The sequence below is a fragment of the Enhydra lutris genome, unplaced genomic scaffold (assembly GCF_002288905.1).
Source record: "Enhydra lutris kenyoni isolate GAN:26980312 unplaced genomic scaffold, ASM228890v2 scaffoldscaffold41, whole genome shotgun sequence".
Classification (NCBI taxonomy): Eukaryota; Metazoa; Chordata; class Mammalia; order Carnivora; family Mustelidae; genus Enhydra; species Enhydra lutris.
The window spans coordinates 5,998,995-6,012,351 of record NW_019154125.1 but is presented as its reverse complement, the minus strand read 5'-3'; the positions used below and the strand labels follow the sequence as shown (position 1 = coordinate 6,012,351).

The window sequence follows — 13,357 nt, the reverse complement described above, 5'->3', positions numbered from 1 at the left end:
ATCTTTAAAAAAAAACCCAACAGAATAATAGGGTTTAACTTAAAAAAGAAAAAAGGATAGTGGTTAACTTTATAGTAGCAGTGTATTGAGAATTCCAAATGATTTTAATTTGGACAATTTAATGTGAGAGAGAAGAGTCATTCACTGAATAAAGCACTGGTAATTATTTTTAAACAAATGATGCTTAATTTTAGTTTTAAATCAGAAGTAAAGGTAGAAGCAGAGTCTGAAAATGACTGGTTTTCTTTGTAAGTCGCAGTTAGGTTGCTGTTCCCGACACACAGTTAAAAATAAAGCCTCCTATTGTACTGTTCTGCTGGAGCTGAGGCTTGGTACTCCGGCCAGTCGTCAGCCCTCTCTCCTGTGTGGAGGGACGTTGTGTGGAATGGCTCTTGAGTCAGAGACTTGGTTGTCATTCCGCCTCCTCTGAGATGTACATGCTCAACATCTGATAACTAGTGATGTCACCTACCTAAGCCTATCTGCTTCTTCATCCGTAAAATGAGAATAACAGCGTCTATATCAAGGGGCCATCACCAGCTTTAAACAACAAGACTGTAAGATGCCTAATGCCATCCTAGCCGTATAGTAGGTTCTCAGTAAAATGGAGCTGATTGGTATTCAAATTTTTACCATGTCCTCTCTAAACTTCTTTTCCCTGGTTGTGAGTAATGTATATTAATTGATTTCTCAGCAGGAGCTGTCTCTAGAGGGAAGAATTTTGATGAGGAAAGCAATGCTTCCATGAGCACCGCTAGGGATGAAACCCGAGACGGGTTCTACATGGAGGACGGAGACCCTTCAGTAGCCCAGCTCCTTCATGAGAGAACATTTGCCTTCTCATTTTGGCCTAAGGTTGGTGGGTTTCTTGTTATTTTTGTTTTGTGGACCAAAAAAGAGTGTGGGGGATAGGAAATCATTCTAGTTTGATTTTCAAGTAATTTTAAGGTCAACTCTGACACTGTATGAAGACTGGATTTTCCTCATGTTTTAAAATCTGTGCATTTCTTTTGTAATAGGATAGGAAAGGTGAAATGAAGGAAAGATAAGAAGTAGAATGCTTTGTATGGATCTTTGGCTCTTTGAGGTCTTTCAGGTTGGCCATCACACTGTCTGGGATAGTGTGTGGATTGTTGTTTCCATAGACACACCTTTTAGCAAAATGAAATGTGTGGGCTCGCTCTTTCTTTCTTTTGCTCTCTTTCTTTTTTAGTTTATTTCTATTGTGGTAAAAACCACATAACATGGAATTTAACCAATTTTCAGTATATAGTTTTGTAGTTTTAGATACATTCGTATTGTTGTAAAACAGATCTCCAGAACTTTCTTCATCTACCATGACTCAAACTTTATACCTATTGGACAACTCCTCTCCTCTCCCTTCCGCCTCTGGCAACCATTTCTCTACTTTCTGTTTCTGTGAATTTGACTACTGTAGATACGTCATCATGTATGTGGAATCCTGCAATATTTGCCCTCTTGGGACTCATTTATTTCACTTATTTTTACCTTGTCGTCAAGGTTTATCTGTATGGTAGTGTATGGCAGGATTTCCTTCCTTTTTAAGACTGAATAATATTCCATTGTATGTATATATCACATTTTCCTTATCTACTCATCTGTCGTTGGGACATTTGGGTTCCTTCCCCGCCTTGGCTTATTATAGTGCTTCTGTGGACATGAGTGTAGTAACATGTCTTTGAGACCCTGCTTTCAGTTCTTTTGGATATATTACCAGAAGTGCAATTGCTGGGTCACATGGTGATTCTGTTTTTTAAATTTTTTTTGAGTAGCCTCCATACCGTTTCCTATAGCAGCAATTACACCACTTACAGCACAAGAGAAAATGTGGGGACTTTTTAAAATGTGTGTTTTAATGTTTTTAAATCCCAAACAGAGCTTCCAGATTTAAGACATCTCCATAGGTTTGGAAACCTGTAGTCTTCCTAACGTGGGAGAGGGTAGGCGAGGGACCCATTTGGCAAGATAATTCCAAATGTAGTTATCTGTAACCAAAAGCAAAATGGAAATTACTTTTTTGGCTAACTAGCGTAATTTTGTAATAAATCCCTATGTAATTTGGGTCTGCTTTTCAGGGTGGGGACATAACCATCCTAATCGCCGTAACAGGGCTGTCTGGTTCAAAACAAGCAGCAGTTGACTCGTCCCAGGGCTGCTCTTCTACAGTGTGCAGAGTGTACTCTCAAAGACATTTTTTCCTCCCTGTACCCTGTTAGGCTGATCTCCCTCATTGAGTACAGAAGGGAGTTTCCCAGATCAGTCAAAAGGTCTATCGTAGCCGACACTTTTAATCTATGGAATCTGGGCCTAAGAGCTGTAATTAGAAATTTTTAATGTACACGCTTCAATGAAATTTGAAGTGATAATAGGTGGGGACTGCAAATTGACATTCATTAGGTGTTCCTAGGTTAGTGCCCGTTTCGTAATGCTGAACTTTATTAATAGTGACGCTAATGATGTCCCACTTCCTGGGACAGACTGGGATCCAGCCCGTGGATTTGTAGCACCGGAGCGTCCAGAAGCTAGATGCAGGGCTCCATTGTTGTCTGCTGGTGTTTGCCAACAGTGCTCTCGCCTGAATAAAAGTTACTTTTGAAGTATTTTAGAGGTGGCTATGTGATGTTTCCTAGTTTCTGTGCTCCAGCGCTCAAATTTTAAAAAGACTGAGTTTTCTGTGTTGGGGCCCCCTTCAGGACCTTCCACCAGAGCAGAGCAGGTTTTGCAGATTCTGGTTGCTCAGTCGCTTGTTTCTTTGTTTTCTTTTTACCTTTTGCCCGTGGATTGACTTTTAAACCTCTTATGTGCTTTAGCATCTTAATGGAAATATTTATCCGGTAATTTTCACCACGTCTTCATTACAACGTCGTGTGACTTTCCTTCTCCCTCCAGGACCGAGTAATGATAAACCGATTAGACAACATCTGTGAAGCAGTGCTGAAAGGCAAATGGCCAGTAAACAGGCGCCAGATGTTTGATTTCCAGGGCCTCATCCCTGGTTACACGCCACCCACCATGGACAGCCCCCTGCAGAAGAGGAGCTTTGCTGAGCTCTCCATGGTCGGCCAAGCTAGCATCAGTGGCAGCGAGGACCTCACTACTTCCCCTCAGTTGTCCAAGGTGTGTTTGTTTCGCCGCGTAAAGGCGAGCCGTCCAACTCTGGGGGCTCGAGGCTCACTGGTCCTCCCCGGAGTTAAGATGGCTGCCCTTACCTTAGCTCTCTTCAGCAGTTACGAATGGTTAATTCCTGAGGCTTCTAGTTCTTTCTTTCTGAAATCCAGCCTGTGTATAGCAGATACAGTTTGGGCTCATTATTTTGTTGGAATTTTTCAATAGGAAGACGCCCTAAATCTCTCCGTCCCTCGCCAGCGGAGGAGGAGGAGGAGAAAAATTGAGATCGAGGCCGAAAGAGCTGCTAAGCGGCGGAACCTCATGGAGATGGTTGCCCAGCTGCGGGGGTCTCAGGTGGTCTCAGAAAATGGACAAGAAAAAGTTGTGGATTTATCAAAGGCCTCAAGAGAGGCAGCAAGCTCTACCTCAAATTTTTCATCTCTTACTTCAAAGTTTATCTTGCCTAATGTCTCGACACCGGTGTCCGATGCCTTTAAGACTCAAATGGAGCTGCTCCAGGCAGGCCTGTCACGCACACCCACGAGGCATCTGCTTAATGGCTCCCTGGTGGATGGAGAGCCTCCTGTGAAGAGGAGGCGGGGAAGGCGGAAAAACGTGGAGGGTCTTGATCTGCTTTTCATGAGCCACAAACGGACGTCATTGAGTGCAGTAAGTTCAGGAGCTCCCTCCCATTGCGTATGCCCACAGTGGCAGCCAGAGTCCTGCCATTCTGACGACGCCGGCCTGGGCTCCTCTCAGTGATTAAAGCTGGCTTCTTGCACTAAAGAAATAGGATCACAATGTACAGTCATGGCTTTGAGCTGAAAAATTGTGTTGAGCATTGATACAGATCACTTGGCCTGAACCAAATGTAGCTTGAGGATTTATTCCTCCCAAGATCCTAATATATTGATTACTCTCGGAAGACTAGCCCAAAACAAAAACGTGTTCTTCTGAGCCTATAATTGTTATCTCTGAATTCCTGAGGCGGAAAAAGCTTCTGCTCTTAGAAATAATGTTGTTTGGAGCCTGGCATTTATTAGATTAGTATAAATATTTAGTTTCAGACTTAAGATTTGTGTTCATATACAAAGCTAATGATCGCTAATTCTCCTACCTCCGTGAGTATAGCTGTTCTATAAAATCTCAGCTGAATAAAGATCTGTGCTAGTTTAGGTTTGTATGAAATGTATGTGCCAATGGATTTTGACATTTTCTTTCTTAATTCAAAGGGCATGAGTGCAGTGCAATCAAAAGAACTCTCTTCCCTAATCTTCTTCAACCATGCTGCCTAAAAATGCACTGCCCACATAAGGATGAGGGTTTTACCTCCAGAGAACCTGCTTACGTGTGCTCCCTTTCTAAAAGACGCGTTAGTACTGGGTATCCTAAGCCTTATTGATTTGGAACCCGAATCAGCCTAACGGTGCCGGAGCTTGTTTGTGTGTGAGCCGCCGGCATTGCAGGAACACTGGGCCTGTTCCCTGCAGATCACAGTTTGCGAAGCGGTGAAATTTGAAACTGAGAGGAGGGCGACGTTTGTTTCAGCATTTTTTACTTTTTCCATCCCTCTTCTTACTGCTTCTGTGCTCTTTCTTGAAACCTCTAGAAAGTTTAATGACTTAAGTAAGGGTAGTAAAAGCATGGTTGAGGTAACGTTCAGAAATGACAAAGTGGCACTCACTGGAATTTGCCCTCTGGTGGGGTCTGAGGGAAACAGAAGCGTCTAGGTAATTAAAAGTTAATTTTCAGGATTCGTTACCATGCACCAAATCGTAATAATGTTTCTTTTTTGTGGAGCATATGATTCCTTTTAGAATCTTATAAAAATACACCCTGTAATGGGTCAGCTGTGACTGCTTATTCTGTAAGTTAAAAATGCGGTTCCTAGGTGTGTGGTCCCCAGCATTGTACCACTAGTGATTAATTAGCCTCTACACTTGAATCCACCAGAACACATCAAACCACTTTGATAGATTTTGTTCCCTGAAATTCCTTTCTCCATAAGCATCAACAAGTTAGTGAGTTTCTGCCTCTCATGCCTTTGTTCACTCTTGGGTTTCATATTTGAATCCCAGCACAAAGCTGTCTGTGGTTCAGGCATCAGGAATTAACAGTGTGAGCCAGGCGCTGTGTTCCGGTTGTAACTACAGATCCTGTATCAAACTGCAGGCTGATTTTACTCATTTGACACATTTTAAGTCATCCTAAAGGACGTACTGATGTTTCTCTTTTTCTAAAGTCACATGAGCTACCCATCCCAAAACTCCTAGTAGAGGTTAGAGGACGTATTTTTAAGTTTTTGTTCATTTTACTGTCAGATGTTAGAACTTGGGGATTACTCAGTGGGCGTTGTGGGTGGTTGTGTGCGTACACATACAGTACAAGGTAAATGCCGATTAATCTATAGATAAACAGAGTAGTGAAGAGGTGTAAAGGTCAGCAGAGTTACTTGTATGGGCTGGGACAAGTCCTAAAATCTTGTATTATGTCAGAACTCAGACTGGAGACCATTTTGCATTGCCAGGAAAAAGTAAGGACGCAGTCATCATACTGTGGCAAGACACTGGGAACATGGTAGAGATGGTTCTTTTGGGTCCTGGCCCCACCCCCATCCCCAAGGACAGGGATGTGAAGAATAAGGGTCTAACAAGAGCTTGCCCTGGAGAGCTCAGTGTTGAAGTTGAGTGACAGATAAATAGTGACGTCCCATAGCTGGGAGGCATGCCTGGAATACTTCGGGAGCCCAAAGGAAGAATGGGAATGGAGGGAAGAGGATATGGGGAGACACAGATCAGGAAGTTGCCTTAGACATGGCCATACTTTGGTTAAGTTTTGAAGATTGTATAGGAGTTGGTCCTTTGAAAAGAGGTAGCAGGGAGAATGTATGCAAAGGGACAGAGGACAGAGAGAGACTTCCACGGTTGCTGAACTGAAATTCATTGGCAGCCCGGGAATCTGATGAGGAGATGAGGTTTGACAGTAGTGGGCTCGGACACAAGGTATGATGTAAATCGGGGAGGGCCTCGATCGCTATCTAAAGGACTTGGATTTTATCCTGAAGGTGAGGGGGATTCAATTATCAAAAGCATTTACACAGTTGATTTGGTTTTGACCTAGGAAGAGTGCATTTTAGAAACCTGACTCCGAAGTAGCAGTGAGGAAGTCAGAGTCAAGAAGGGTGGGAGTAGGATCGGGGAGACCGTTTAGGAACACTGCAGTGACGTGGGGCAGGGGCGGCGATGAAGAAGGCCTGAATCGAAGTCAGAGCCGTGGGAATGGACAGATGGGCTGCCATAAAAGAAGTCTGGTGGTTGGAGTAACAGTTTGCGGACCGCCGGCTGGACTTCAGATAGACGTGGTATTTTCAGGGTTGCCACACGGACCTGCCACAAAACGTTATAGCCAATAAGATTGTATGGTTCAGAGAGTGCTGTGTACAGGTTGGCTGTGGGAACATTCCTTTAATTATAACTTCTTGGGGCACCCGGGTGGCTCAGTCAGTTAAGTGCCCGACTCTTAATTAAGGTTCAGATCATGATCTCAGGGTCCTGAGACTGAGGCCCCATGCTAAGCTCTGTGCTCAGGAGAAAATCTACTTGAGATTCTCCTTCTCCCCATATACCCCTCCACTCGCACTTGCTTTCACTCTAAATAAAAATAAATTTTAAAAAAGCTGGGGGAGGCGGGGCGGGGTGCCTGGGTGGCTCAATTGATTAAGCGTTTGCCTTCGGCTCAGGTCATGATCCCAGAGTTCTGGGATCGAGCCCCACATCAGGCTCCCTGCTTGTACGCACACGTACTCTCTCTTTCAAATAAATAAATAAACAAGTAAATATAATTTCTTTAACGAGGTTATCCCGAGAGCCCCAAGAGAGTTTGAGAGGGTACCTTCCATGCATGTCCCGCTCCGACTACGCTGCCCGTGGCCTAGTGGCTTGCTTAGGGTTTCAGATATGGAGCATTGATGGACTGTGAATTTCCTACCTAATTACCAGTTCTACAGTGTGGAGAATGATATTGAAGCTTCATCTTCTAATTTAATAGCTGTTCCAAAACTGAGATTGTTTCAACTAACTTTTTTCCCTTTTTGGCCCAAGATCCATTATGCTAGGATAGTGTTTTCTTGAGGTAAGAGATCAGGCATTTTTGGAATCTTTCTTCATATGAGAAGAATTGAGACCCCTGTCAACTTTCTGCAGGAGGATGCTGAGGTGACCAAAGCTTTTGAAGAAGATATAGAGACCCCACCTACAAGAAACATTCCTTCTCCTGGACAGCTGGACCCAGACACGCGGATCCCTGTGATAAATCTTGAAGACGGGACTAGGCTGGTGGGGGAAGACGCTCCTAAAAATAAGGACTTAGTTGAATGGCTGAAGCTGCATCCTTCTTACACTGTTGATATGCCAAGTTACGTACCAGTAAGTACCCCAGAGTTCAGTCAGGAGGAGTCCTGCGTGGACAGCCCTCACAACTCTTCTGCATGACGCAGAGGAGATCCCTGGTCCCTCCGCCTTTTGCTTAAATGTCTTCTTACCGCGAACGTTGTCCAGTTTCTGTCACTGTGTATTTTACGTTTGAGAAACTAGCTTCAGAGCTGATGGGCAGCTTTGTAGTTTGTTGAAGACGCCTGTTTTGCACTTTCTTTCCTTTCTCCTTCCACCAAATAAACATGATGTCTTTGGTTATTCTTTCCATCACCTGGTTTCCAGGTGGTCTCATCAGGGGATGACACTCATGAATGCACTCTTCACTGGTCTCCAGACCAGGTCTGAGCAGCACAGAATACTGTGAAGCTTGTTACTTGTAGAAATTTGACTAGATAATACAGCCAAGACTTCATTAGCTTTTTTTTTTTTTTTTAAACAACTCCTACTTATGTCTTACGTTAAACGGTATCTGTAGATGATTCCATCCTGTAAACGGCTTACTAGCTGGCAATGCAAATCTTTTATTCCCTGTACACCTAGTGACTGTTTTTTTGTTTTTGTTTTTTTTTTAAACTTAAGTGTAGGGGGGGCTCTCTGGGGGGGCTCTGCCTTTGGCTCAGGTCATGATCCCAGGGTTCTGGGATTGAGCCCAGAGTAGGGCTCCCTGCTCAGTGGGGAGTGTGCTTCTCCCTCTCTCTCTGCCACTCCCCCTGCTTGTGCTCACTCTCTTTCTCTCTGTCAAATAAATAAAAATCTTAAAAAAAAAAAAAAAAAAAAAAAAGAACCAAAATTGTAAGTGTAAGATTCAACATTTTATTTTGTTGAGTTCAGCTTTAGTTGAGTCCTTGCCTCTCAGATCATTCCCTCCTGTGTAGGTCTTTTTACCTGTTGCCTCTCAGGTACAGTCTCTCATAGACGGGACATCATCTCTGTATTTGTCCAAGTCACTGAGTAGAAATTAGTTAGCAAAGGTCCTTGAGAAAGTTTCTTTTAAAAAAACCATGACTTGGGGGTGCCTAGGTGGCTGAATCCTTAAGTATCTGCCTTTGGCTCAGGGACCTGGGATCAAGCCCCGTGTTGGGCTCCCTGCTCGGCGGAGAGCCTCCTTCTCCCTCTCCCACTCCCCCTGCTTATGTTCCTTCTCTCGCTGTACCTCTCTCTGTCAGATAATAAAATCTTTTTTAAAAATACCATGACTTGGTTAAAAAAGATATGAACATAAAAATACCATGACTTGGTTAAGCATTGGAAGAAAAGACTTTAAGCGGGGTTATTGGTAGACAAAAGGAAAAGCAAATACTCAGCTTAGGTGATTGTTGAGTTCCTCAGTGTACAAAGAGAAAAATAGTTTTTCCTTTTAAAGACAAGTATGGTTTCTAATAACTAAAATGATTGCTGAAACTTCTATAGCTATTAAAAATGGCTTGACTGAGGGTGCCTGCCTGGCTCAGTAGGTAGAACATGTGACTCTTGATCTCTGGGTTATGAGTTCGAGCCCCACGCTGGGTGTAGAGCGTACTTGGGGAAAAGAAAAAAAAAGAAAGAAAGCTGCTTGACTCTATTCTCTTTGTCATTTATGCAGGAAAGTAATTACTAAATACATTTTTATTAAATCCGTATTTTGGGTTTGTTTGGGTTTTTTTTTTGCAGAAGAATGCGGATGTGCTGTTTTCCTCATTTCAGAAACCGAAACAGAAACGACATAGATGTCGAAACCCTAATAAATTGGATATAAACACTTTGACAGGAGAAGAAAGGGTGCCTGTTGTCAATAAACGAAATGGAAAGAAGGTGAACGTTTGGGAAAGGGAATTGATCTCCATATGATTTCTTATCCCAGAAAGAAGCATTTTATCCTGACATGTTTTTAAGGAAAAACAATAATGTTTCTTCCAGAATATCTGTATATGATGTATGTGTGTGTGTGTGTGTGTGTGTGTGTGTGTGTGTGTGTGTGTAGGTGGGGTGGGGAGCAGGGGGGATATATGTGCTTTTAGATCATTTTCCAAATGCCTCTCCCAGATGGGTGGAGCTATGGCACCTCCAATGAAGGACCTGCCCAGGTGGCTGGAAGAGAACCCTGAATTTGCAGTTGCCCCAGACTGGACTGAGATAGTGAAGCAGTCTGTAAGTAAACACTGTGTTTCTGTCGGGAGAGGTGTCTGTACAAAACTGTTGTCCTGAGCTTTTCTTTCTTTTTTGTTGACCATCAATTAATTCGATTATAATTTATTCTTAGCTTAAAAGAATTGACATAATACATCCTCATTTCTTGTATCAGTGTATCATTAATCCGAGGTAGATTCATTGGATGGCTCTGATTTTAAAGGATCATATAGAAATACACGTTCATAGTCTTGAAGGTAGACCTCGTTAAGAGCCCACCTGTGGGATGGAATTCATGGTGGTTGAGATCATTAAGATTAACTGTGATTTTTTTTTAATTTTAAAATAAAGATAACAACTTTGCCTAAAATTTTTTTCCACTTCAACTTCTTTTTAAGATTAAGTGGTCAATGTCCTGCTTTCTTCTTTATTTTTTTAAGGTATATAGTAATATTTCTTATTTTTCTTTTGTGTGTAGTTCTATCAGTCTTAATACACGTACTTTCTTGAACCGCCACCACAACCAAAATACAGACCGTTCCACCACCCTCCCCCACCCCACGTTCCCTCATATTACACACCCCCACTCCCAACCCCGCCCCAGGCCCCCCACCACTGCTGATCTCCATCCAAAGTTTTGTCTTTTTGAGGTTGTCCTATAAGCAGAAGCATGAATTCTGTGACCTTTGTAAGATGACTTCACGTTGAGATTTATCCATGTGGGTTGCACGTGTCAGGAATTTGTCCCTCCAGTGCGTGCGCCTGCCCCTGGGTATGGTAGGCCATCACCCAGAGAAGGACGGCTGGGTGGTTTCCAGACTTGGGCAAATGGGGGTACAGCTGCTAAAAACATTTGTTTTTAGGTGACCGTAGTTTTTGTCTCTCCAGGGTAGATATAGTACGCTGTAATTTCAGTTAATATTCCCAACGTCTCTGCTCCCTCATGACGTTTTATTATTCCCGGAGTTCTGGATGCTGGTAGCTTGACCGCTCCCTCACCAGTAGAGTAGACTTTAACAGTTTTTCTGCAGTCCTGCATAATTCAGTGAGTTCACGTAGTGCGGAGAGATAGACTTTTTGCTTTCCTGAGTTTGGCCAGAGCGCTCTTAGAAGGGGAGAAGTCGCTGCCGCCCTTGCATCCAGAGTGTCTGCTGTCGGTGCATCAAGAGGGCCTGTCAGGGGATCGTGGTCTTGCCGGCCGCCCTTATAGCCACTGTTTGCCTGTCTATTTGCTTCAGGGTTTCGTTCCCGAGTCGATGTTTGACCGGCTCCTCACCGGCCCCGTGGTGCGGGGGGAAGGAGCCAGCAGGCGAGGACGGAGGCCCAAGAGCGAGATCGCCAGGGCGGCGGCGGCGGCGGCAGCAGCAGCCTCCACGTCAGGAATCAACCCTCTGCTGGTGAACAGCCTGTTTGCTGGGATGGACCTCACGAGCCTGCAGAACCTGCAGAACCTGCAGTCTCTCCAGCTGGCAGGCCTCATGGGCTTCCCTCCGGGACTGGCCACGGCGGCCGCGGCCGGAGGCGACGCGAAGAACCCCGCGGCCGTGCTGCCGCTGATGCTGCCGGGCATGGCCGGCCTGCCCAACGTGTTCGGCCTGGGCGGGCTGCTCAACAGCCCCCTGCCCGCCGCGGCCGGCAACGCCACGCCGGCGCCTGGCCAGGGGGAGCCAGAGGACAGCGCCTCCCAGGCCGAGGAGAAGGGCACCGAGAACGAGGACGAGAACAAAGACTCCGAGAAAAGCACAGATGCTGTTTCGGCTACTGACTCGGCGAATGGATCTGTTGGTGCTGCTACTGCCCCGGCCGGACTGCCCTCCAACCCGCTCGCCTTCAACCCTTTCCTCCTGTCCACCATGGCGCCAGGCCTCTTCTACCCATCCATGTTTCTACCTCCAGGACTGGGGGGATTGACACTGCCTGGGTTCCCCGCGTTAGCAGGACTCCAGAACGCCGTGGGCTCTGGCGAGGAAAAGGCCCCCGACAAGGCCGAGGGGGCCTCCTTCCAGGAGGAGGAGAACCTGGAAGGCAGCGACGCTGAGGAGAACCTGGACAAGACTGCGGAGTCCTCCGTCTTCGAAGACGAAATAGCACAGGGTGAAGAGCTGGACTCGCTTGACGGGGGGGATGAACTAGAAAACCATGAAAATGATGAATAACCAGTTCCAGTTCCAGTTAAAGTGTTTAAAACTTTTGACAAGTGGTAGTCCTACTGTTTACACTCACAGTTAATGTTCATACCTAGTTTTATAAGCTGTTCTGTAACATAGTGTAGCAAAAAAAAAAAGAAAAAAAAAAGTCCAAGTCATGTTATACAGGTGTGTCAAAAGGTATCTTGGTCATTAAGTATTGTGCAGTGCATTATTTATTATCCCTAGGAGAGATGAAATTTGAGAGGTGATCATGTCTTTTTAAGGAAACTTACATAATGCTCTGCTTTTTTTTTTTCCTTTTCCTTTTGGTACCATTGGTATTATAATAAAGAGCGATTTGTAACTGAGTGGCACTAATGGAAGGAAGTGCTGCTCAAAGGAAGTTTGAATTTTTTTTTTTTTTTTTTTTTTTTTTTTTTTTTTTTTTTTTTTTTTTTTTTTTTTTGCTGGGAAGGTCAAGATGAAATTTCCCATACATATCATACTTGCTCATTGGTTTCCCTTTTGACTGTATGGGGGTTCCCACACTTGCGCATCCACACACATCCATCCACTCTGACAATCTCCACGCTCGTGTGAACGTCTCCGTCCTGAGGCGCAGCAATAATAAGGCAGCTGTTGAATGTGAAGGGTCCCTTTGGAATTTAACCTACTGGGAGGGTTCTTGCCAGACAGAACTACAGTTCCATTGTCTCGTGGTCTTGTGATGCACTGGTATAAACAGAATAAATAGATGAATAAATAAAGAGTGAGAGAAGAGAGAATCAGGTACCTTTTTTAAATTAAAGGACTTTGTTACTTTAGCCACAAAGCTAAAACAGCATTACCTCAGCTCTAAACTAGCCTTGAAGTTTACAGACATGACTTTGTAAATGTACTGTTTTTCTTTGTTGTGATGTCCTTTTATTTTTTTCTTTGAAAACTGCTATCATGTAAGATAAAATGTAAATTACCGCCAACTGTAGTAATGATGCTTTTAATAAAAGTGACCCATGATACGCAGAGATGTAATTAGAGAATGTAGTGTGTAGGGGAACTGCTGTTCACTCTATTTTTTTGTATTCGCAATAGATGCAACTACAGCACTCTGGCCTTTGTACAGTTTCTTGATATAGCCTCTTATGCAAGATTAGCTGTTAGTAATACGCTAAACTGATTGTCTTCAGACGAGACAGGAAGAGAAACCTTAAATTACCTTCACATAATTCCACTCCAGATATCTGCGCAGAACCACACACAAAAACCTCCTATTACTCCCTCAAAAGGGCATCTGAGACTGAGAATACTTTAAAATGTGTGCAGCGTCTGATAATGTGGTACACTAAAGAACAAAAGGGCAAAAGAAAAATGAGGCTTTAATAGGCAGAATATCTAGGTCATTTATCCTTGGTTAATGGGTAGAAAAACACAATGCCGGAGTGTCAGCAAGGGACACAAAGGCACTCTTGGTGTCCTGCGGACCGGTGCTTGATGCCAGAAACTGTGTGGAAAACCCATGTGGAATGAAAAGGGGCCCACTTAAGCTGCCGCGTGCGCACG

General features: G+C 44.1%; 1 protein-coding gene across 1 annotated transcript in view; it reads left to right on the top strand.

Annotated features, from left to right (window-relative positions):
* The window catches only part of LOC111155368 (chromodomain helicase DNA binding protein 7), a 193,872-nt gene extending 181,056 nt beyond the window's left edge, over nucleotides 1-12,816 (top strand). Inside the window, exons 32-38 of the mRNA XM_022515513.1 lie at nucleotides 695-855; nucleotides 2,911-3,138; nucleotides 3,355-3,798; nucleotides 7,332-7,553; nucleotides 9,213-9,353; nucleotides 9,585-9,689; nucleotides 10,907-12,816. Of these exons, the coding sequence (XP_022371221.1) occupies nucleotides 695-855; nucleotides 2,911-3,138; nucleotides 3,355-3,798; nucleotides 7,332-7,553; nucleotides 9,213-9,353; nucleotides 9,585-9,689; nucleotides 10,907-11,824 (2,219 nt within the window). The 3' untranslated portion in view covers nucleotides 11,825-12,816. The remainder of the gene's footprint in view (nucleotides 1-694; nucleotides 856-2,910; nucleotides 3,139-3,354; nucleotides 3,799-7,331; nucleotides 7,554-9,212; nucleotides 9,354-9,584; nucleotides 9,690-10,906) is intronic.
* The last annotated feature ends 541 nt before the right edge of the window (nucleotides 12,817-13,357 follow it).